A 27,268-nucleotide genomic window follows, 5' to 3' on the forward strand; every position below is an offset into this window, starting at 1 on the left:
TTATGTAACTTTCTAGATCTTTCCAGGAACTATAGACAGAATTCTACTATTTACAAATGCCTATGTTACAACATTATACAGTACAGGTTAGGTCATTAAATTATCTTATGCTCTACAAATAACAGTACAGATTAGGTCATGATAAATAAAACATTATATGGTACTTCGCCAATAAAGTCTTTAAAAAAATTACATTCCACTCATCCTACATAGTTCACTTGTAACAGAAGTGATGTTCACCTCCGAAACAACTTTGCCCCATGGCAAAATATATCAAATAAGATATTAGTGGCAAGTACATCTCTTTGCATTCTACAGGGTGCTGATAAAGTATTGATGAAAAAAGGACTGAAAATAATGGATGCATTTATGTACATAAATTTGAATTTATAATTTGAAGGTACTGCAATTAACAGTGGAAATATATTTCTTTAGGCCTACTGGTTTCGGGACATTGGTGATTCTTACATGTCTACATCGTACAGATTTAGAATTATTACATAAAATAAATTTCATTGTAAAGTCCGTATTGTTGTATGTATACTTTAAGGTTAAGTCAATATTCCACCTTTACAATACCAAAAGTTTATTGTCTAATTATTTAAACAACATTATTTAAAATATGACAGGACATGTTTCGTCTAACTTGTAGATATCATCAGCCGTAAAATATTCAAGAAAAAGCACAAAAAAGACAAGGACAGAATAACACATTGAAATAAATCGGGTTGGAAGATAGGAAACTTAAAAGGGTCCACCTTTTCAATACAAAAATGTTGTAGTTTATTTACAACATATATTTACACTTGGAACTAGTTTCGACGCTGTTTGGCGTCATCTTCAGCCAAAATGTGGGAAATAGGCTAGCATGTAGACATTTATATTACACAAGGCGTTACATTAAACAATACACATCTTACGAGGAGATAAAAACAGGGACGAATGTAGAAACAAATGAATCGTTGAGAAAGCAAAAGTTATAAATATTAAAAATAACCTTAACCACACATCTTGCAGTGCGAAAATATTCACCTTGAATGATTCCTGAATACAAAACGCACGCGCACACATTTCTGAAGAGCCAGCAGGCAGGAAAAAGTAAAGTGAAACCTTAAGAGTTCTTCTTTACTTTTACACACATAAATGGATGTATTTAACACCGAAACATTCCACATTCCAAGGAGGAAACATGCCTGGTGAATGCTGCCATCTAACGGAAATATTCACAAATTCTTCTAGCTATATTTACTGGTAAAGTAGACCTGACGATCTATCGTCAGCAGCGGTTGAGATAAGCGCACACCTGCCAATCTGTCATCAGCTACTGGTTCGAGGGTTAATAAATACATTTTCTGCCATCATATTCCCTTTATATCACATCACACAAAATGCAGTTTTTTAATTTTTAGTTTGAAATCTACAAAACTTTGGTAGAAACACCTGTCAAATTAGTTACAAATGAATTTTTCACCTTTGTTTTTCATTGTTTACATGGATCTACAGCACAAGAAATAGAAGAATGGGTCTACCTTGATGCCCTCAGTAGGCCTATATGTTATTAATAAGTTATAAGTAACAGACATGAAAGTAGTGAGAATGATTGCTGGTACGAACAGGTATGATCAATGGCAGGAGGTTACTTGGAATGAGGAGATAAAGGCTAAGTTACGAAGGTATAAGGTGGCACGGAAGGATTCACTTAGGTAGAACTGTAGTAAGCAGTTTGTCCTATGCGGACGACTTGGTCTACTGAAACTGTGCAATCTAATATCTTGCAACTTTAAAAAAAAAAATGCAATGGCTATAAAAATTAGTCTTTTCAAGACTAAGTGATGGCAGTAGGGAGGACACCTAAAGAGAACTGAATGTCAGGTTGGGAATACAAAACTGGAACAGGTAGATAATTTCAAGTAAGTATTTAGAATGTGTATTCTCCCAGGATGGCAGTATAGTAAGCAACATTGAATATACCGAGCTCGATAGCTGCAGTCGCTTAAGTGCGGCCAGTATCCAGTAATCGGGAGATAGTGGGTTTGAGCCCCACTGTCGGCAGCCCTGAAGATGGTTTTCCGTGGTTTCCCATTTTCACACCAGTGAAATGCCGGGGCTGTGCCTTAATTAAGGCCACGGCCGCTTCCTTGCAATTCCTAGACCTTTCCTATCCCATCGTCGCCGTAAGACATATCTGTGTCGGTACGATGTAAAGCAAATAGAAAAAAATTTAATACCTCTCCCGACTTGACTATGGAATTGCAGCTTATAGCTCAGCATCAAAATCTACGCTGAGCCTTTTAGGCAGTATTCACCATAGTTGGGTTAGGCTGGCAACGGAAGTTTTCCATACTAGCCCCATTCCCAGCCTACTTGCTGGAGTGGGAGTTCCACCTTTATGGATAAGGAGGCAGCAGTTACTCCTCACGTACGCTGCCAAAATTCGTGAAATGCTGCTACATCCAAGTTATCAATGCATCTTTATTACCCAATACCACCAGAGGTACCAAGACCGGCCGAATGCCACACGACCGGTTGCGTTTCAAATTGAGAGTTTGTGTCGTGATTTGAATATTGATATTGGTAGTTGTCTCGAACACGCTTTTAGCGAGGTACCTCGGTGGTTAGTTCCGCGACTGGATATATGTTTAGATATATTCTGTGGACCCAAGGTGAACACGGATTCATCCGTTTATCGGACTTAGTTCACCAATATCCGGCCTCAGATCTTCACGGATGGTTCTAAAATCGGAGATAATGTTGGTTGCTCTTTCGTCACCGATGATATGAGGACGAAGATCTCGCTTCCTGGTTATGTAGCATGTATACTGTGGAGCTTTATGCCATCTTAGAGGCTCTGCAGTTTGCACTGGGTGACGAAAGAAGCCACTTTATGTGTATGGACTCGTTCAGCTCTCGACAGTCTATTGAAGCCTGTTTCTCGTAACTCCCACTGGTGCAGCAGATTTGTGACCTTCTAGCCAGGTTAAGGGATGCTGGCACCAGAATCACTTTTACGTGGCTTCCAAGCCATGTTGGGATTGCGGGAAACGAACTTGTGGATGAAGCTGCAAAGGAAGCGGTAATTTTACCCCCAAGACCTGTCAATGTACCTGCTAAATATATTTGTTCTCAGCTACGTTGAACCATCTTGGCGTCCTGGGAATCAGAATGGCTAGTTATCCGAACTCCCAACAATCTGAGATCAATTCAGAAGACAACTACCGTGTGGCGGTCCTCTTTCCGACCTTCACGGAGAGAGGCCACAGTATTGTTTAGGCTCAGAGGATAGGTCATTTACGATCTACGCACTCCTATCTCCTAAAGAGGGAAGACCCCCCAGTGTGTTCTTGTGGTGCTGACTTCTCCGTGGCCCACATCATCACAGAGTGCGCCGATCTCTCTGGCCTAAGATGGAACCTCGGTCTGCAGGAAACACCTGAACACATACTAGCCGATAACGCAACTACTGCTGATCTTGTCATCCTCTTTATGCATGATAGTGGATTAATCAAGGGTATATAAATTACAAATGTACTGTTACCCAAGGAACGCACATTCCCTTTTGATTTGTTAGTAATTTTTCGGCCTAATTCAATAAATTTTTGTTTTATTTTGTACTGTGTTTTCAAATTCCTTTGTTGAATAAATAATTTTGTTTTTATTTTAAATTTCTTTTCCACTAATTTGTTCAGAGAGGATGATTACCTCGTTGTACTTCCTCTTAAAACAAAAATCATCACCACCACCAGACAAGTAGAAGGAAAACAGATTTAACTAAAAAAGGAGAACATTTCTCAAGGACATATATTTTATTAGATTCTTTCTTGATCTAACATTGTATACAACAGTTCCTGAACTTCAACTCAGTCTTTCCCTGTCATCATGAAGACACTCTAAAAATAGCATTATGTTTTCTTTCCTGTATTCAGTATCTTTTCTAAATATTTACTTAACATATCACTGTCACTTTCAAATTTCCTTTCTTGAACTTCTGGCTGAGTTTTTTGTAGAAGCAGAAGTCACTGGACTGGAAGTTGAAGTCCCTTCAATAATATTTGAACTGCAGGAGTTAGACCCCTCCAGCACAAACTCTATTTCTGCCTCCTCATCTTCCTCCATTTCAGCTTGATGAGAAGGCTCTCCTACACCAGGTGCCACTTCCATAGGTGTGTTTGTTACAGAACTGAAAAAAATGAACAACACATTATTGGAATCCTTCTAAATTGGAGCTAAATTTTACTCTGGACACAAACCTTCTGTTTATGAAATTATTAGTTTCAATAATTATTTTTGTAAGATGATTGTTAGGTTAGATTATATTATATTGGTCGCAATCGTTCAATCGATCCAGTGTGACAACCCCCTTAACATCTCCATTCGATGGACAAATCACATTGATCACCGTTGTATGTCCTCAATCAATCGATGTCATTTGATTCTGGCCTGCATTTAGGGCAGTTGACTGTATTTTAATTATCTTCTTTTCTGTGGTGTTTAAGTAATTTTAATGATGAATTCGTAACTTTTATGGATGATGTTATTGTGATGTGTATTTTAAATTAAATAAAGGACTTTTTAAGATAGTGGAGTTTGCACGTTAGGACTTGTTCATAAAAAAAAAAGTTTTTTTCAAACTATTAACTCTATGATTATTAGCTGAAGGAGACACAAAACGGTGTGAAGCCTGTACTCATAAAAATTGTTTACATAAATTGCATTGAATAGATGGATTTGACCAAATGTACAGTTACAGCATGACGAATAGAATACCTAGTGAGATCACTCGCAGAGTTCAAGTTCCCTCCCCCAGAGCACGCTAATGGAGCCTAACACCAACACTGCATGGTCAGCTGTTTTTGTGAAGGTCACACTAGTACGCAAATTCTCAAATACAACACCCAAAAAATAAAAAAATAACAGAACCCATAAAACATTAAAAATTCCATGTTTTTAATCTCCCCCTGTAGGAAATTAATCCTAGCTTTGACTGAGGAAAATGACATTTAGCTCGCATTATGAGTTGCATACATTAGTTGCCTTGGCTTTTGGACATCAGTAAGAGAACTAGACTGGCCGTGAATTTGACTACAACTAGGCTGACCTTGAACGTTATCGTTCACTGTTGCCATCACTGCTTCACTCACTTCGTGATTCTTGATACTGTCTTCATTCCTTTTCCTGCTGGGTGCCTTTTGCGATTTTACCTCAGGGGATAGATACTTCGGTAAATTTGGAAAAATATTAGGCACCCCTCCTGGTTTAAATTTCCACCTCGCACAAGGAAGTTCAACGTTTTTACCGCTCTCAACGTAACTGTCCGCCCTTTTAAGTTAATTAAATCTACCAAAAAATGCAGGTCACATATTCTGCTTTTGGCTGACAATTGCTTTATCTTTCCACAGAAAAACTCTCGTCGACTTTGCAAACAGATTATTTTCTTCTGGCAGTATAAAAATCGTCTACATCAGGCTTCCTTCCGTAACCTAATTTACAACCAGGAACGGAACAGTACGACATTGTCTGTAAATAATATAAAACTAATTGATTGCACACAAAAAGCACTGCGCTGTTATTAGTGCAGGCTTCAGAAAATATCAAAACAAACAAATTCCCTCCATAGGCATTAAAAATTGTTACCATGACTTCACACACGCTATTACTTACGTCAGCAATTAGGGGCACGTGTTGTTGTAGGTCCACACTCCGGCAGGGGACAACATTAAGAGAGCGGTATTCTATTCGTCATGGTTACAGTATTGTTGTTTCTAAATTCAAAGTGTACAAATGAGCATATTATCAGTGAATGGATCGGCCAAGGCTGACGACTACTGAAAGGAAGAAACCCAAACTCATTTACTAAGAGTTCATATACACATAGCATAGGAAAGGAGATGCAGAAGAGAGTTATACTTGACCATAGGTACTTTAGAGGTACTGCGGACATGCTTCAGATTGGGGAAAATGTAAGGCCAAGCATCAGAGAAGGAGCATTGCATCATTGAGAGTGTAGGGCAAGCACATTTACCTCCTGACCCAAAGTCACTATAGGATTTACAAGTATTCCCCAGGTGTTTAAATAAGGCAGTGATGGTTGCGATCACCAATGTTCCCTATTATTAGCAATACAAGGATAATGGGGAAATTATGAGTATCTACATGCTCTGGGATATGACGTTTCAGGAATTTTATTCTGATATATCATTGCACAAAATAAAGCTAGTACATTTGTAAATAATTTGTCTGACACAACTATCAAACACTTTTCTTAAAGATCTGGACAAAATTATAAGAAGTTCTGTAAAAGAAATAATGATGCTGCCTGATGATACTCCAAACTCGATGCTGTATAGTGCCTCAGAGGGATGGGAATAATTTGCGCAGAATGAGAAGCTAATATACAGCATTACAATATTTGTAATCGCTTACTCCATGTTCAGGATGTTCACCTACCATACGTAAGGAAGTTACCTGAAGAACAAGGTATGGCACTCCACAGACTTGACATAAAAGAGGAAAGTGTCCCCCCCAAAGATTGACGGAAGAAAACTACGCAAAAGTAGGAGATATCGATCCTTTCAGTCGTGGTGTCAGCTACCACATAAAGGAAAAGGAGTAGTGTTATATTCAGACTGCCCGAAAGCAAACTCCTGGATGACTCATCAATCACCTCTGTCCTCTGAATACATAAATGCAGTGAAGATGACATGCAACCTCACCGCAGTCAGGTCGGTTCCCGGAGTCATTTAACACAACCCGTTGTCGCCAAAATGGCTGCAACGAGACAGAAACCCTTGGACATGTGCTGGGATTCTGCCAGAGCACTGAACTAATGTGCAACCACCGCCACCACTGTGTAAGATCGTCGATTGCTCAAGGCTTGAGACAGCATGGATGGGAGGTGCACGAGTAGGTTCATTACGTCTCTACCAATGACCCTAATCGGAGGGCGGACATCGTAGCCATCAACAGAGAGGACATTGAAGCAGTGATCTTAGATCCCACCATTTGCTTTGAAAGGGACCTGGATCAGGCTCGGGATGTGGACCTAGAAAAGCAAGCTATTTATGTTCCATGCTTGCCTTTCATTTCTTGATATTTTTAAACTCCATTGAAATTGAAACTGTATTCCGGATCCAAATGGTCATCCTCATTGGAGGACGGATGATTTATTTCTTTAATAAATCTATCTCTCTCTCTCTCTCTTTCTCTTTATCAGAATTTCATAAAATATATTTTTAAGAAATGCTTAAATTCAGCTTGGAACGTAAAAGATTTTGAGATAGAAAATTGCCATTTGCTTGGGATCATTGTACAATCAATGGGTATAACAGTGGGCTAACCAGTGCAGTAAAATTAGTACAAAACCCTAGTAGAACACCAGTAAAGATTTATCTTCCAGATAGCAAAACTGCAGTAGCACTGGCCCTTAATGATAAGAGGTGTGGAACTAAACATGGCCACATAGCTAGTTGCAAATGGAGATTTGTGGAGGCAGGCGCTTGCAACTGAATGCAATAAGGCATAATACCCAGTCTGTAATGAAGTATGTATGCAGTGTTTACCCCCACTACCAAGAGTGTATTTTAAACTATCCCATTCCTCTTCAAACAGAAATAGTTAATACTATACTGTCTGTGTTGCAGATTCGTCTGGATGAGTCGCAAGAGTTGGAGTGCCATCACTTGAAGGAGAGACTTCACTATGAATTGGAGATCCTTATGGCCTACCAGTCAAAGAACAAAATGCAGGCAGAGGCTCAGCGGAATCGTGAGCGCAAGGAGCTGGAAGACCGGGTTTCTGTGCGACGTGCACTCTTAGAGCAGAAGGTGAGTAATGACTACATTAGCTAATAATCATTTCTGCTGTTATTTTAAGTGGCGTGATATTATTTAAAAGTGAAAGTTTTTTAAAATCTGAATAACGTAACTAGCCTCATGCCCTGGCTTTGCACAAGAGCAATTTTGAATTGAAGACTAACTCCGAACAATGGTCAAGTTCAATTTCGCAAGTTTTGTGAAAACTTGCTCCAAAGCCGTCATTGCTTGCTGAGTCGGAATGCCATAGACCTTTGTTCCTTGAAAGTGATACTACTGTTTCATCCATATTACGTACAGTACAGAAGTAAATATTGCAGGAAGAAAATATCAGCAGCAACAGAGTTTAGTACATACTGTATATAGTACAGGTATCCCTCGCTTTATGCGATTAATTCATTCTGAGTAATCATCACATAATACGAAAACGTGTAAAGTGACTGTATTATAAAATGGGTTAGATAGGAGAGGGACTTATCAAGTAAAAAATAAAAAACCTATGAGTTTTAAACAAGTGCAAGATTTTTTATTCATGCCCTTATTACAATATGTACAAGATTTTATTATTAATGCCTTCAGTACAGTATGTATATTCTTAACTTTGAGTCTTCTGTCTGATGATTAAATGACTAGGTCTGGTGAGTCTCTGGTTCTGTCGTGGGACAGCAATTTAAGGATTGATACTTCTCCCTGTAGAATTCTTTGTAGCAAGGTACAGAATTCTGAATCTCGCTGGCAACTTTAACACTTCTGTCCACGTTAGGGTCATTCTCTTCAATAATTTTGATTGCCTTATGAATGTGATTTAAAAATTCGACCATTTGTCTTGTTATAATGCTGTTTAATAGGTTCACAAAGTTGAGCCTCTTCCTCTTCACCATTCAAGAAGCTCTTCACTAGTGAGTTCTGCTGAGTGGGACTGGAGAAGTTAATCCATGTTTACCTCGGCTACGTCCTCATGTGTTGAGCTGGTAAGTTCGGGTTCAGGATCAAAATCAAAAGAATTGGCACTATGAGACTAAATCTTCTTCCAAATTCCCTTCATACAAGATTCTTTAACTTCTGCTGATGCATATCCAATGTTGCATTCTTGATGGTGAAATTCTTTCAAAGTTATGTGACACTAGTTTTGTTTCCATTTGTTTCTTCAACTAGTTGCATGAACATTCTGTGGAGATAGTAGCTCTTAAACGTTGTTAAAACACCCAGATCCACGGGTTGAACCACAGTGGGCCTTCCGAAGGCCTGCAGATTACGAGGTGATGCATGGTCAGTGTGACTAATCCTCTCGGCCGTTATTTTGGCTCTCTAGACCGGGGTCGACATCTCACCATTAAATAGCTCCCCAATTAAAGGTAATCGTAGAATGAGTGAACCTGAAACCAGCCCTCATATCCAGGTAAAAATGCCTGACCTGGCCGGGAATCAAACCCGGGCCCTCCAGGTGAGAGGCAGGCAAGTTGGACCGCGGGGCCGGCTTCAAACATTAATTACCGGTGCGCGACTTAAAAATCTTGAAACTTTACATTCAATTTTATAGGGAAAACTTTGTCGGTTTCCTCTGAAAACTTCTTTCAGTTCAGCAACTTTGATCGGCCCAATTGTTTGAAAAATCTAATACCCGTAACGCCAAGCCAAACATCAATCGACCACAAGTAGTTTTTCATTCTCTAATCTAATAAAATAAAGCGCATTAGATACCAAAGCGCCCAACATGATGGCGAAATCTCTCTCTTTTTTTTAAAATCTTCCATTGAAATTTGGTCACCGGTATACTGTTCGTAGTCAGTTTATGGAAATCTTGTACCGCGTAAATTAGGCCTACATCGACTTTTAAAAATTATGTTGAACTCTACAATATGGTTTTGAATGTAAGTATCAATCATCAGGTTCTCAAGTGCATTATATTCAATTCTATCTGTCAATAGTCACAAGCAAATTGGGAAGAGAAAGAATAGCATTGACACTTCTGAAATTACAGTTCTTTGCGACCTTGAGCTCAATTGGAAAGCGTGCTCACTGTACAAATCGGTACGACTGCTAAGATACATAGTTTCTAAATGTAACGTGCGCAAATTAAACTACTGCAGTTTTTATAACATTTTAACATAAACATGAAATTCCCAGTCTTATATTACAACGAAAACAGTAATAGGAAATCCCAAAATCTCCCATGGCTTTATGTATGTAAGGTACAACATCTGTTCTGGTCCCAGTAACATAATCGTATACGATAATATTAAAATATTAAATTTGTGTTACCTTAGAAGGAGCAGTTTTGATTCCTGCCTGAAAGCCCAGTGACTATACAGTGCCCTGAGGGAAATGCCAAAAACCTGTTCGGCGGTACACTCGAGGGTACAAAAAGTAAACCTGGACATAATGTAGACATTTTGCAAGTACGAACATTTGACAAAACTCGTTCCGTCTTCAAGTAGAGCTATCATAATCTATTAGCTTAATTTCCGTATTGGTTGCTACTACAACATAAAAATAATTTAGAAGCCTCCACCTTATCAATACAATATTTATTTACTATAATGCAGTAAATTCAGTACTGGTTTCGACCCCTATGGGGTCATCCTCAGCTGACACACATTAAATTGGTTTCAAAAACATCACATGTAAGACATTACACTTTCATACAACTGACCCAATTAAACCAAACATTAAAAAGTTGCTTATTAAAATAGAAAATGGATCTTTTTTCATTGGCTTAAAAAGTACTTGTTATGTGAGGCATATCACCTCATTGTGCCTAATCTAATGAACATCAAATGAAGTTTACACTTGTTTACACTGGTGTTTGTAAAATTGTTACATATTTACAGCATTTATCGTCTTTAAAAATATGTATACATAAAATGTTTTACACCCGATGTAACAGGCCGGTTAAAAATGGATGAAATGGTAAAAACAAATAAAATGGGTCCAATTTTTGTTCTAATTTGTACTGTTTGTTGTTACTGCATTGTACTTGTAAAATGGTAAGTACACGGTGTATGTATGCTGAAGTTGAGGCTTATAATTGTTTTTCATTCGTTCCAATTTTCCTTGACTACTGCTAGTATGCAGGTGATGAAGTTATCTTGATGTACAGATGTTGTTGTGAAGAATTGCGTGTGCCATTATTGAGTTAAATAGTGCCTATTATGAACTAAATTTCATTTGATATGCCATACATGTTGAAGTAAGGTTTAAATTATGTCGATCACGCTATCACCAGAACAAATGTAATATGTTGTAATACATTCGGGCAACGTTGTTTTGTTTAAATAGGTGTTCTAAAAACTTTATAAGTATTTGTGGCTATAATTCTGTTACAAATACTTAGTTTTTTGTCGAAATACCTCACAGCTATTGGGAAACATTTTTGGTTTCCTTTATTTGAAGCATCAAAACCCACATCCAAAAGGACATGTTCTCTTAATTCTTTTGTTACAAATTCCACACTCATTATCATCATCATCATCATCATCATCATCAATGTCCCACTCCAGTCGCCCAGGTGTGGTGAACAAGCCTCCTCCGCTCCATTCTGTCTGTCCACTTTTCCTGCTCCATTACTTCCGCCACATCCAATCCGACTTCTCTAAAGTTCTTCCAAATCTGATCAATCCACCTTCTTCTCAGTTTTCCAACTGGTCTCTTTCCCTTACCTTCTCTTTCCAATTCCCTTCTTGCTTCCCGTTCCTTTCCCATTCTTTTTACATGTCCGAACCATCTCAGTCTTGCTTTCTGTATGTTCTGTACTGACGGTTCTATATTTAGCTCTTCTGTGATTTTAATATTTTGAATTCTATCTCTTCTTGTCTTTTTAACCGATGTTCTTAAAAGTTTCATTTCTACTGCTTGGATCTAACTATCTTGTCTCTTATTAGTTACCAGTGTTTTTAGTCGTTTGTTACAATTGGTATGAAATACTGTTTATATAATGTTAATTTCGTTCTCTTGGGTACTTTGTCATCCCATAAAAGCTCTCCGTCTATGTTCACTTGGCTTCTCTTTTCCACAGTGCATGACTACAGTTTTCTTTTTACTAATTACCATTCCAAACTCCTTCAGATTTTCTTTCCAAATGTCCAGTCTCCTTTGTACTTCCTTTTTTCCCTTTCCCCAAATCACCAATACAGGTTTCTGGATCTTCACAATTCAGCAAGGAATCGAAGTATTGCTTACAGTAATTTAATAATTTGTCCTGATCAGCAATTCAATTTCCAGACTTATCTCTCATAATACTCGATCTTGGTTGAAATCCTTCTTTAATTGTGTTGACAGTTCCATACATCTTGCAGATGTTCCCATTTCTGTAGTCATCTTAGATTGATTCTGTTTGTTGTCTCAGGTAGACTTTTTTTCTTTCTACAAATTAATTTACTTCATTCTTTCTGTTTTTCTCTGTATATTTCCTCAACATCTATATTCTTATTACTCTGCAACCACTTATTACCACTTCATTAACCGTATCTTGACATGCCTAATCAAACCTTTTCATTTTCTTACTAACACCTTTTAGTATCACTTTCATTACTACTGTTGTCATGATTTGTTTTGCGTTATTCCACATTTGTTCACAAACTTTGTCATTTGTTTCATCAATGTCTTCTGTAGGATCTTCTCCCAGAGTTTGCAATTTCCACATTATACTTTATTCTTTCATCCTCCTGCTTCAGTTTCTCAGTGTCAACTTTGCATATTTCCTCAGTCTGTGATTTACAAGAGGTTTTCAATTTAATTTTAACAGAAGCAATTATCATATTGTGATCAAATCCTACCTCAGAGCTCTTCTGTAAGCTCTGATAGCAGTTATGGAGCTTTTATGCCTGTTATCAATTAGTACATGATCTATCTGTTTAGCATTCTCTCCGTCACACGAATACCATGTTTCCTTATGTATTTGTTTATGTAGGAAAGTGGTACCCCGCTCATTCATGTTTGTGGATGTAGCAAAATTGATTAGTCTAATGGCATTATCATTGCTTTCGTCATATAGATTTTACCTTCCTATTGTTGGCACAAAAGTTTCTCTCTTCCAACTTTTGCATTGAAATCACCCAAAATCATTTTGACATGTTTGGGTAATTTATTCCACAGTTCTAACAAATCCTCATAAAACTAGTCTTTATCGTAAGCATCCTTGTAGTTCGTAGGGGCATGACGGTTCACCAGTGATATGTTAAGCCATTTGGAATGTACCCTCAAATAGCATAGTCTTTCATTCACATGTTCAAAGGACAGCACTGATAATACTAGTGAATTTTGGACACAAAATGTAGTACCAAATTCGTGGATCCAGTTTCTTTACCTCTCTTTAAAAGTGTATACTTTTCCATGTCCTGTATACCATTACCTAAATAATCTAGTCTCTTGAATTGCAACAATTCCCATTCTACTTCTCCAACTGTTGACTGAGTATTTTGAAGGATCCAAGTTTTTACAGGGTTCTTGTATTACAAGTTCCTATTCGTAAAGCCGATTTCCATTGCAGGGTCGTCATATTTTGATATCCATTCTTATTCATCTGAGGCAAATGTGAGATATTCGTAACGACCAATTTTTTACGCAACAGAGCCGTTAACCCTTTGTGCGACCCCCAACTTGGAGGGTCAGAGGCTTTTCTGTCAGGGTTGCCATACCCTAGCCGAGTAGTCCCATTATTATTATTATTATTATTATTATTATTATTATTATTATTATTATTATTATTATTATTATTTATTCATTTTGAATGAAAATCCACAGCCTGTTTCCAGTCGTTTTACCGGGTCAGGAATGGAATGAATGAAGCCCCAATCTAGTGGTGAGGATCGAAATTGTGCTGGCTACTGAAGCCTGTCACACTCCTCTGGGGCAATGATTAATGACTGACAAATGAAATGATATTGGAGAGTGTTGCTGGAATGAAAGATGACAGGGAAAACTGGAGTACCCGGAGAAAAGGCTGTCCCACCTCTGCTTTGTCCAGCACAAATCTCACATGGAGTGACCAGGATTTGAACCACAGAACCCAGAGGTGAGAGGCCAGTGCACTGCCGCCTGAGCCACAGAGGCTCATTTATTTATTTTATTATTTATTTATGATTATTTATTTTATTTAACATAGTTTACGCCCCCATTGGAGCACTTTAATCAGTCATATACATTAAAGTCTAATAGTATTAAATAGTCGGCTTTTCAGCTTCTTCTTCTTTTTCCACTCCGAAAACTGCTTCATTCTGTTGGACCTGGCCGCCCATTGGTTGTCAGTAATGGTGTACTTCTTTCATTCAAATGTTATGAGTTTGAATCGTAGGTGTTTATTCCTTAGAATCCTCTTCTCTTCTTTGACTTCAGTTTGGATCATTGATAAATTTTATTCTTCTAAATCATTCATGATCTCTGTGAAGCAAGTGTTCTTTGTATTATTTTTCCAGAAGTAACTAAATAACTGCTTCACTAGTTGAGTTTCTGGCAGTCTGAATATTTGACAACAAAAAAAAGGCAATTCTCCTTTTCCGCATTGTATCTATTATAGATTCGCTTTCACGATATACCACTTTATTAGGTAATAATCTCCATTGGCCATCAACTTGGAGTTTCTTATTGATGATTGTCCTGATGATTCTTCTGTCTACTTTCTGCAATTTATCGGTTGTTGATTTAGTGTTCAACTTGAAGAGTTTTTCACTAGAATAATTTGGTTCGGGTTTTATAACTGTAATGTAATGTCAAAATTTAGCATTCATGGAGAGAGATTTTTTTTTAATAAGTTGGCTGGGTAATTCGCAGTGCTGTTTTCAGTTTAGATGTTCTGCTGTCAATCAATGTTATCTCTTTTGTATTACAAGTTATAATTTCCCCAAAATATTTTAACTTATTCGCAATCTTAATTTATTTGACATTGTCGAGGTGAATGGCTGGTGTTTCAATTCTGAAGGTCGGCATCATTTCAGTCTTTTCAAACGAGATTTGCACTCCGATTCTTGCAGCAATTTTCTTGAGTTCTTCAATTTGAAATATAGCTTCTTCCATACTACTTGCTAGTAATGTAAGATCGTCTGCAAATGCTAGGCAATTAAGTTTAATATTTCTGCCTATCTGGATGTTTGAATGACATTTCTTTACCCATTCTCGCACTACTTTCTCCAGAACACAGTTAAATAATAATGGCAAGAGTCCATCTCCCTGTCGAAGTCCAGTGTAGATTTCAAATGGCTCAGACAGTTCACCTCTCAAGTTGACTTTCGACTTAGTATTCTTAAGAATGATTCCAGTAAGATTGATGAGTTTTTGGTGTTAATCAAATTCTTTAAGGACTTTTAGTAGTGACTCACGATGAATACTGTCATAAGCTGTTTTGAAGTCAACAAAAGTGATGATTAATCTCTTGTTCCAAACTCTGTGGTGTTACAAGATATTAGAATCATTCCGTGTTGACGGTTTTCACTTTACAAAGGTGAAAAAAATTTGAGTGAATCCTCCTAATTCAATACATCATATGTTCCATCATTAGACGGAGTAATCAAATTCAAACATGTTTTGGCTCGTTTGAGCCATCTTTAGTGAAAAATGGGGCGGTTGAAATAATCTACATAACAAAAGCTAAAAAATGCCAAAAAACATAATGAAGGAACAAATGAAAAAACAAAAGAGAGCCTATACGGAAACAAAATTAATACAATATACAATATTTACATCATCATGTGGAATAAAAAACACCTCACTGCAATAAAATTCAGTGAAACAGGGGTTAGAGTGCCATGTATGGCACAGTGTAATTTTGGTATGATTGTCACTAGGAATGAAGATAATTTTCATTTTCCCTTGTTGGTTGCACATACTCTGTGACTCAACAGCTACGTGCATTATTGAAGTGAGATGTGTGCCTTGATGAGAGGAAATGAATGCACGAGAAAGGTATGCAATTATTTATGAACAATATGAACCATTCTGCAGAAATTTTTTCTCATGATAATGTACTGTAAAGGCCATAGTTTAGGTGCATTGTAATGATTTTTCTGATTGTTTATAATTGACCAAGCTATTTACAAAAGTACATTGCAGTGCCATATATGGCACACTAGGCAGATTACTCATGTTTACTTCTGGATTGGTTTAGGATGACTGTCCATGAAGTTTTGTCAATACTAGAAGAAGACGAGGATGCAATTGAGGTGGATGCCATCTTCATAGAACCTCCTGACCCAAGTATTGAGTCAGATGAGGACTCGGCAGACAAGGATTGTGGTGGACTGCTAAATAATCTTGGACCTCGTCAACTACAGGCGGGAGAAGAAGCAGTATTCAGGAACAAGGAACGCCTAGGCGATGATTCATCACCTTCTCTCATATCTGCTGACCCACAAGTACGCAATCAGAGTTCTCATCCGCCTGTTGCTGTTGATAAGAAGACATGCAGTGACTGGAAAGTAGAGGATCTCAAAGAAACAAGCCCGGTATTCCCCGTTAGTGACTACACAACCTATAGAAACTTATCTCCTGTTGAATTATTTGAATTGTTTTGGGATATAGAGCTTACAGAGTTTTTGATAACAGAGGCTTCTAATTATGCTCTCTTTAAAAACTGTGCTGATCCAAAGATATCAGTGGATGAGATGTTTCATTGGTATCCTTACTCTGTCTGAGCACAGTCCCCTTCCGAATAGCAGGAGCTACTGGGATTCAAGTGCTGACATGAGAAATGAACTTGAGTACTGCGCCATGAGAAGAGACCGTTTCCACACTATTATGAGGTTTTTGCACGCATGTGATAATACAAAAATAAACGATTGTGATAAAATGTGGAAACTCCAGTCACTTACAGACTGAAAAAGAAATTTATTTCAAATATCCACCCTGAGCAAAACCTGTCCTATGAAGTATGCATGATAAAATACTATGGCAGACATGGCTACAAACAATTCCTAAAAGGCAAACCTGTTAGATTTGGGTATAAGGTATGGTGCTTGAATAGTGTACAAGGGTACCTTGTAAATTTTGAAGTGTACCAAGGCCAAAATCCTCATAAAAATGAACAGTATGAGAAGGCTTTCAGTAAGGCTACAGCACCTTTCATTCAAGTGATTGACAAGTTTCCGGAGGAAGTGAAACCTTCGAGATTTTTTTTTATTTTGACAACTTATTTACGTCTGGTGCCTTACTAACACACTTACGAGAACGTGGCTATGGTGGTACAGGAACAGTCCGCGAAAAGCGCATCCCCAAAAACTGTGAACTGATCCCTTCTAAGCAAATGATTAGGAAGAAAGAGAGGGGCTACTATGAGTACAGGAGTAGCAAGGAGAGTGGTGGCTGGACAACTCTTCTGTCACTATTGCTTCAACAATGCATGGAGTTCGGCCAGCTTCTGGTGTGTCTCGGTACTCGAAACAGCATAAAAAGAACATCATTTTCCCTCGCCTATGTGCATTTGGAAAATATAACCAGTATATGGGTGGAACTAATCGAATGGACGAAAACACCGCACTGTATAAAATACACATCCGAGGGAAAAAGTGGTGGTGGCCTATATTTACGTGGTTAATAGATGTGTCCATTCACAATGTGTGGGTCCTCTACTGGAAAACGGGGAATAATCTTCCCCAGCTGCAGTTTAGAAGACATATTGTGCAGTGCTACCTGACATCCAACCCAATGCTACCGAGAGGGCCAGGTCATACTGCAAGCTCTTCAGGATCCATCTGCATCAAAGAAGACATCAGATATGATGGGAGAAACCATCTAGTTGCCATGGTTCCTGATAAGAAACGGAAACCTGTCAAGGTTGTACCATGTGCATGAAATGTGCAATAGTTCTGTGTATAGAATGTTTTGTACCATTCCACACCCAATAGGGCAACTGTGGTAAACAAACTAAAGATAAAGAATTCAGTGTCGTAATTTGTTTGACATATTTATATTGTATAATCTGCCTAGCATGCCATATATGGCATTACATTGCATATTAAAATAATTTCATTAAAATATTGTAGAAACGCACCATAACAGCCTTTGATACTATTTTTATACAAATTCAGGCAGAAAAGGGTTAATACAGTTTTTAGTTTCAATGATGTTTTGCATTAACCCCTGTTTCACTGAATTTTATTGCAGTGAGGGGTTTTTTGCTCCACGTGATTATGTAAATATTGTATATTGTACTAATTTTGTTTCCGTCTAGGCTCTCTTTTGTTTTTTCATTTGTTCCTTCATTATTTTTTTGGCATTTTGTATCTTGTATTAGGTAAATTATTTCAACCCCACCCCCCCCTTTTTTTCAATGAAGATGGCTCAAACGAGCTGTCTAGTTATAGACCAGTTATAATTTCTTCTCATATTTCCAAAATTTTTGACTCAATAATTCTTGACAAAATCACACCTCTCTTTAGAAACATCATCATTGATGAGCAACATGGATTCTTTTCAGGAGAGTCAACCTATAGTAATCTTCTTTTATTCTATCAGTTCCTCTTGGATACAATAGAGAACCACTCCCAAGTGGACTGCATTTATACAGACTTCTGAAAAGCTTTTGACACTGTCGACCACGATATCTTGCTGCAAAAACTAACAGGCTACGGAATTAATGGGCCTCTTCTCTCGAGGTTTGAATCATATCTTAAAAACCGCCTGCAGATTGTTAAAATAAGGAATCATTTTTCTGCACCTATTATTGTTACCAGTGGAGTTCCTCAAGGGTCTCACCTTGCGCCCTTACTTTTTACTCTCTACATAAATGACATTAAAAATATACTGAAGAATTCTGAATTGCTTTTGTTTGCTGACGATGCAAAAAATGTTATGCAAATTAATTGTCCACTTGATTGTTTAAAACTTCAAGAAAATTTACATCTGGAAAAGTATTGCATTCAAAATGGGTTGAAACTTAATCATGAGAAATGTAAAATAATATCGTTTTTTAAAAACGAGAAGAAAATATCATTTCAGTACAAATTTAGTAATAACGTTCTAACTCCTATTTCACAAGTTAATGACCTTGGTGTTTTATTCAGTTATAACCTATCGTTTCATGAACATATTGAAAATATTTGTTGTTGTTGTTTGAGTCATCAGTCCATAGACTGGTTTAATGCAGCCCTCCAAGCCACCCTATCCTGTGCTAACCTTTTCCTTTCTACGTAACTATTGCATCCTACGTCTGCTCTAATCTGCTTGTCATATTCATACCTTGGCCTACCCCTACCGTTCTTACCCCCTACACTTCCTTCAAAAACCAACTGAACAAGTCCTGGGTGTCGTAAGATGTGTCCTATCATTCTAACTCTTCTTCTCGTCAAATTTAGCCAGATTGATCTCCTCTCACCAATTCGATTCAGTATCTCTTCATTCGTGATTCGATCTATCCATCTCACCTTCAGCATTCTTCTGTAACACCACATTTCAAAAGCTTCTATTCTCTTTCTTTCTGAGCCAGTTATTGTCCATGTTTCACTTCCATACAATGCCACGCTCCACACGAAAGTCTTCAAAAACATCTTTCTAATTCTGATATCAATGTTTGAAGTGAGCAAATTTCTTTTCTTAAGAAAGCTCTTCCTTGCTTGTGCTAGTCTGCATTTTATGTCCTCCTTACTTCTGCCTTCGTTAGTTATTTTACTACACAAGTAACAATATTCATCTACTTCCTTTAAGACTTCATTTCCTAATCTAATATTTCCTGCAACACCTGCATTCGTTCGACTGCACTCCATTACTTTTGTTTTGGACTTATTTATTTTCATCTTGTACTCCTTACCCAAGACTTCATCCATACCATTCAGCAACTTCTCGAGATCTTCTGCAGTCTCAGATAAAATAACAATATCATCGGCAAATCTCAAGGTTTTGATTTCTTCTCCTTGGACTGTGATTCCCTTTCCAAATTTCTCTTTGATTTCCCTTACTGCCTGTTCTATGTAAACATTGAAAAGGAGAGGGGACAAACTGCAGCCTTGCCTCACTCCTTTCTGGATTGCTGCTTCTTTTTCAAAGCCCTTGATTCTTATCACTGCAGACTGATTTTTATACAGATTGTAGATAATTCTTCGTTCTCAGTATCTGATCCCCATCATCTTCAGAATCATAAATAGCTTGGTCCAATCAACATTATCGAATGCCTTTTCTAGATCTACGAATGCCATGTACGTGGGCTTGTCCTTCTTGATTCGATCCTCTAAGATCAGACGTAAAGTCAGGATTGCTTCACGTGTTCCTACATTTCTTCTGAAGCCAAATTGATCTTCTTCCAACTCAGCTTCAACTTGTTTTTCCATTCTTCTGTAAATAATACGTGTTAAAATTTTGCAGGCATGAGATACTAAACTAATGGTGCGGTAGTTTTCACACCTGTCAGCACCAGCTTTCTTGGGAATAGGTATAACAACATTCTGCCGAAAATCGGATGGGACTTCTCCTGTCTCATACATCTTGCACACTAAATGAAATAACCTTACCATGCTGGTTTCTCCTAAGGCAGTCAGTAATTCAGAGGGAATGTCATCAATTCCAGGTGCCTTGTTCCTATTTAGGTCACTCACAGCTCTGTCAAACTCTGACCTCAAAATTGGGTCTCCCATTTCATCAGCATCAACAGCCTCTTCATGTTCCAGAACCAAATTATCTACCTCTTTACCTTGATACAACTGTTGGATATGCTCCTGCCATCCTTCTGCTTTGTCTTCTTTCCCTAGAAGTGGTTTTCCATCTGAGCTCTTAATATTCATACACCTAGATTTCCTTTCTCCAAAGGTTTCCTTGATTTTCCTGTATGCAGCATCTACCTTTCCCAGGACCATACAGCCTTCGACATCCTTGCACTTCTCCTTCAGCCATTCTTCCTTAGCTATCTTGCACTTTCTATCCACTTGATTCTTTAATCGCCTGTATTCTTTTCTGCCCTCTTCATTTCTAGCATTCTTGTATTTTCGTCGTTCATCAATCAGGTCTAGTATCCCCTGAGTTATCCACTGATTCTTAGTTGATCTTTTCTTCCTTCCTAACATTTCTTCAGCAGCCCTACTGACTTCATTTTTCATGACTCTCCACTCTTCCTCTATAGTGTTTCCTTCAGCCTTTTCATTTAGTCCTTGTGTAACATGTTCCTTGAAACAATCCCTCACACTCTTTTCTTTCAACTTGTCTAGATCCCATCTTTTTGCATTCTTTCCTTTCTTCAATTTCTTCAACTTCAGATGGCATTTCATGACCAACAAGTTGTGGTCAGAGTCCACGTCTGCTCCTGGGAAAGTTTTGCAATCCAACACGTGGTTTCTGAATTTCTGCCTAATCATAATGAAGTCTATTTGATACCTTCCAGTGTCTCCAGGTCTCGTCCACGTATACAGCCATCGTTTGTGGTGTTTGAACCAAGTATTGGCAAGGACTAAATTATGATCAGTGCAGAATTCAACCAGCCGACTTCCTCTTTCGTTCCTTTGTCCCAATCCAAATTCTCCTACTGTACTATCTTCTCTTCCTTGGCCTACCACTGCATTCCAGTCTCCCATCACAATTAGATTCTCGTCACCTTTTACATATTGTATTAAATCTTCTATCTCCTCATATATTCTTTCGATTTCTTCATCCGCTGAACTAGTAGGCATATAGACCTGCACTATTGTGGTGGGCATTGGTTTGGTGTCTATCTTGACGACAATAATTCTTTCACCATGCTGGTCGTAGTAGCTTACCCGCTGCCCTATTTTCTTATTCATTATTAAACCAACTCCTGCATTTCCTCTGTTTGATTTTGTGTTGATAATTCGGTAGTCGCCTGACCAAAAATCTTGTTCTTCCTGCCAACGTACTTCACTTATGCCAACTACATCTAACTTTAGCCTATCCATCTCCCTTTTCAGATTCTCTAACCTACCACAACGATTCAAACTTCTAACATTCCACGCTCCGACTCGCAGAATGTCGGTATCCATCTTCCTGATGATCGCCCCCTCTCGTGTAGTCCCCACCCGGAGATCCGAATGGGGGACTAGTTTACCTCCGGAATATTTTACCCGGGAGGAAGCCATCATCAGTACATCATTCATACAGAGAGAGCTGCATGTCCTCGGGAGTTAGTTACGGCTGTAGTTTCCCGTTGCTTTCAGCCGTGTAGCAGTATCAACACAGCTAAGCCATGTTGAGTATTATTACAAGGCCGTATCAGTCAATCATCTAGACTGCCGCCCTTGCAACTACCGAAAGGCTGCTACCCCCCCTTTCGATGAACCCTTCGTTAGTCTGGTCTCTCAACAGATACCCATCCGATATGGTTGCACCTGCGGCTCGGCTATCTGCATCATTGGGACACGCAAGCCTCCCCACCACGGCAAGGTCACATGGTTCGCAGAGGAGGGAAAATATTTGTAAGAAAGCATTTCAAAGATTGGGTTGCATTACTAGTTATTCTAGAGAATTTTCAAACTTAGCTACCTATCGATTGCTGTATGTGTCTATGGTATGCCCTATACTAGAATACTGTACACCTGTTTGGAACCCTTCTCATCAGACCTCTATCCATAGATTAGATTCAGTACAACATAAATTTCTTCGTTTATATTCATTTAGAGCAGGATTCTCATATGATAATGTTGATTATACATCCTTACAACAGTCCTTAAATATGCATAGCCTGTCACAACCCGTGAATTATTGGATACACTCTTCATTTTTAAATTGCTTCATTCCTTGGTGAATTGTCCACAATTCCTTGCAAAAATTAACATACATGTACCAGACAGACGCACAAGGTTCAAGAATGCATTGTCTACAAATTGGCATAGAACTAACTATGCATTCAATGGGCCAATTGAACGAATGTCAAGATCTCTAAACAAACTGGATATTGATATATTTAACTGCTCGCTGTCAAAATTGAGAAATCACTTACATAATCTCCAGAATTGACTATTTCTTTCCTGTGATTACTTGTAATATAACCTGTGTATATATCTGTACATATTTTTCTACTTATACTCCATTGAACTTTCTTTTTAGTGTGTTTTGTTTTGTTTATTCATCTCTGCTGTTATGTAAAATGGTATTACCGTTAATAAAGTATTATTAATGATGGAATATATGATGTATTGAATTAGGAGGATACACTCAATTGTTTTCACCTCTGTGGTGTTTCATGATCCAATTAAGAATGATTTGATCGGGACAGCTTCGTCCTTGTCGAAATCCTCCCTTATATTCTCCCAGTTCCTGGTCAAGTTGTTCCTGATTCTTGTAGTATAATCTATAATAATAAAACGAAGTGTCTGTCTGTCTGTCTGTCTGTCTGTCTGTCTGTCTGTCTGTCTGTCTGTCTGTCTGTCTGTCTGTCTGTCTGTCTGACTGCGATGCCCAGCAAAAGCACACTGAGATCTGAAATTTGAACATCGGCAGATGGAAAGGGGTCCGAATGCACCTCGAAGCCGGAATTTTCATTTTCGCTTTCGTTGGTGAGTTATGAACGAAAAACCATAGGAAAACTTGCATTGAAATATGACAATCCAACGTGCCGTCACCAAGATTAAATGCATAAGAGTCGCTGTCGCTAGGCAACGTACATAAGATAGGTAGAGAACACAATATTCAAGGAGCCATTTTACATCCATGGCGTAGGAAACCGTTTTTGGTCTTATAAGGTGTGAGGGCATATGACGGTGTTGATGGTGATTCGTCCGCCAGATCGGGACGTAAAGTCTTGAGCAATTCGAGAGGAGTAGGCTATGTGCTGGTGCCGGGTTTCATCCTCTTCATTCTTACTATCATATGTAATGCCATTCATTTCATCTCATTAACTTATCGGATTAGGTTGACGTTATGAAAGTCATCCGGTCGTAAAAACTCACTACGAAGATTCATCTCACTTCGTACCCAAACCCCGTAGAGAAAGGGGATAAGGGTTGGACACGTATACATTTGGAGGAAACATATATGACACAAGATAGACGATATTAATAAACAAGGACTAATACATATATCAGTCAGGATGCCATTGTAAGTCCGTGGAATAGGAAGCCATTTTCCTTCAATCCATGATGTCTTGTCTATCTATCTGTGTTCATGTGTGCGATGCCCAGCCAAATCCATGGCAAACAAAGATCTAAAATGTCATAGGTGGGCACAGGTTTTCACCTAAGATCCCCCTGTTGGTGGGGGCGGTAGAATAACACCCACGGTATCCTCTGCCTGTCGTAAGAGGCAACTAAAAGGGGCCTCAGGGGCTCTGAACTTTGGAGCGTGGGTTGGCGACCATGGGGCCCTGAGCTGAGTCCTGGCATTGCTTCCACTTACTTGTGCCAGGCTCCTCACTTTCATCTATCCTATCCGACCTCCCTCGGTCAATTCTTGTTCTTTCAGACCCCGACAGTATTACGTATGGAGGCCTAGGGAGTCTTTCATTTTCATGCCCTTCATGGCCCTTGTACAGTAATAAGTTAGAGTGCAAATTAATTTAGTTACTAGGAAGCGAGTTCTAGTCCGTTCTTCCGTTATGCAGCAGGAGTTATATAAATTCTAGGGGTTCTGATGGGCTGTACCCCCAACATTTAACCAAGGCTCATAATACAACCGTTGTGTAGGGTAGTCTATACTTGTTGTAGATAAAATGTTATAAGTAACATCAAGGAGAGATATACCCCAATAATTACTGGGATCTGCTCTATCACCTTTTTTGTACAATGGCTGGATTATTGCTGTAGTCCATTCCTCAGGAATTTCTTCAGTATTCCAGATGTCTGTGATATATTTATGTAAATTTTGAAGGGTTTGTTTATTTGCATTCTTCCATAGTTCTGCTACAAATTGATTCTCTTTCACAAGATATTAGAATCATTCCGTATTGACATTTTTCACTTTATAAGGGTAAAAAATTGAGTGTATCCTCCTAATTAAATACATCATATATTCCATCATTAGATGGAAATTTAACATCGTAAGTTTATACTGAATTACAAAATCTTGTCAATCGGTGACTGTCTTTCGAAAACATAGTCATTCAGAAAGTGAAATTAGTAACGATGGGAATCTAGGGCAAACTCAGACACGTTGAATTTAAAACATTGAAAATTACATTAAACGTGGAAATAGCATAGAAATAGCACTTACCAATAAAAGGAGAAGGGTTCCCGAGGGGAGCCCTCGAGCGCGTCCGCTCTCGAGAATGGTCAGATGGAACAGACGCGGCCAAATCGCATAACACACGCGAAGCGGCGAAGGCCGTAAATTGACAAATCACAAACAGCCAATACGATACAAATTCCACTAGATTCCTGTTCTTTTTAAATTGCATGACCATATATGGTCATATTAAGACGGCAATTTCTCGAATATTCCTATTGCGACACCTGTTTCAACAGTGGTAACCGCACGTGCGGTATAGGATGCCTCAAAATTAAAGCACCTTACAAAATTTTTTAAATGTTCCAAAATTACAATTCTTGATAGACAGATCACTTAATCACTCTTGCAGTGTTAACAAAGTTTATACGTCCCATTCTTGAGGTTTCCCTAAATTACATTTTTTTTTCTAGTTACATAAAATTTCAATACAAAACTCACACCAAAATACTTCTAGTAATTTACATTTCCAAACTCAATAATTACTTTCACAACACGCAATGCTTAGTTCCAGTTCTCCGTCCCACCACCGGCGACATCCTCCGCTTCCCAATTTCGAGCTCTGCTCGATAAACACAAATGATATTAAATGGAGGTTTTAATAGAGATCTGAAGACTCTCGCAACACCACAGTTGCACCACACCACAAATTTTTATCTTCGTTCTCTTCAGGAACGTCTGTACAGGTAAAAACCATCACAAGTAGAGCATTGGTATCGCTGCCAAACGAAGGCGCTGGCCACGATCTCCATCAATATTGCAGTCCCACCTTTGCTCTTTTGCAGCCTCAGCACAGCCCACCAGCTTAGTGAACTGACCCATAACTGGCGAAGGATGCTGGCGCAGCACTGCCGACTGCCGCCATCAGAAACACCTTCCCATTCCACCATCGGATGTTAGTGGCCAGTAGGTACATTGCAGGCTCCAAGCAGACTCCATACGTTGAACAGGGGCTGTGGTATTGCGGTCACTGGAACATAAGCAGGCACAGCAGAAAACGTCGAACTGAAGAAATAAGGCACTGGCCTGAACTATCGAACTAAAGGTTGAGTTTCACGGGTGGGTTTTTTAATTGCTTTTTTGTAACAAATAACAACACTCCTTAGGGAGGTCCCATTCCATAGTTCTGGGATACCCCAGCCCCATTGGAAAATGCTATTTCAAAATTTAGGAAAATATTCAAATACTAAATGAAAATCTGCCTGAGTTTACCCTAGTACCAAAACTTTACCAAAAATCCCGACTACGCACATTAATAACATATTCTAATCTTACCCCAGAACACATTATATTAGAATGTACCTAGCATGGTCACAACGACCAACCTTATTACAACTAATACTCCTAATTGAACTATAAAATCCAGGAAATTGCCTGCCAGCCTTTTATTCAAAAGAAAATTTGCTTATACTAAATTAAGTTACTGTGTCCATTCTTAATTTCCTGGCATTTAGCAAAATAAACAGGGAAATAACTATTCGTTTACGTTAGCTTGCAACTTTACTACAATATTCAATTAATTGAGGTTAGTAAGTCACTATTCTACCATGTCATGTACTCATAAAAGTTTTAACATACAATAGATAAAACTCACATTATGTATCACGTGCCGCACCAGTCCAATTAAAACGCAATTAACCCTTAGCACTCATGCGGCGGGCCATGCCCGACAGCGAGAGTATCTCGCATAGATCCTATGTTGGGCATACGATTTTCTTCCCTATATAGCTCCTTTGTCGGGTAACGCGTGCATGAATTACAGGTACTGTAAGCTACTGCAAACCTTCTTCGAAAATTTGAAGCAGTGTATAGCTATAATCACTTTGAAATCAGGTTTTATGCACATTCTTTGCAGACCATGAGAGTTTGTAAACAAACGTTGCTTAGCAACATGGCGTCGTTCGAGCAGCGTGAGACTTTTAGATTTAAAGTTAAAAATTACATTGTTCCGTATTGAAGAATATTACAGTTAAAATTGAAATAATTGATAAAGAGATTCAACCTATTCAGTCCAAAAGAATAAGAAATGTAGTAAATTACATTCTTATTTAATAATAAGTAGAAGTGGTACCGGTTTCAACCCTAGTCAGGGTCATCATCAGCCGATTAAAACATGAAAAACAATGCATAGGAAAAGGAAATAAAAGATCAGGTACACTCCGGATCAGTAGAAGAGGCTATATAAAAATGAACAGGGGTAGACACTGTAAAATTCAGAAGAAGTAAATTGTAAGTCACTTAAAAGAAAACAGTGCGTAATTTTCTGAGCGGCAGCATGGCACACGCAGTGTTAGGCAAAGTCTTATAATGTTTATGAATAGTGGAGAACGGTTAAATGAGCTAATTTTTAAACACTGTCAGGCACAAAGTCATATCAT

The 27,268-nt window shown here is 38.4% G+C and overlaps 1 protein-coding gene across 3 annotated transcripts in view; it reads left to right on the forward strand.

The window, feature by feature from the left end:
• Tao (Serine/threonine-protein kinase Tao) overlaps nt 1–27,268 on the forward strand; it is a 549,291-nt gene that overhangs the window by 465,995 nt on the left and 56,028 nt on the right. For all 3 annotated transcript variants that reach the window (XM_067158891.2, XM_067158894.2, XM_067158892.2), the window contains exon 14: nt 7,638–7,820. In XM_067158891.2, coding sequence (XP_067014992.1) covers nt 7,638–7,820 — 183 coding nt within the window. The remainder of the gene's footprint in view (nt 1–7,637; nt 7,821–27,268) is intronic.

This window comes from Anabrus simplex, chromosome X, assembly GCF_040414725.1.
Source record: "Anabrus simplex isolate iqAnaSimp1 chromosome X, ASM4041472v1, whole genome shotgun sequence".
Taxonomy (NCBI): Eukaryota; Metazoa; Arthropoda; class Insecta; order Orthoptera; family Tettigoniidae; genus Anabrus; species Anabrus simplex.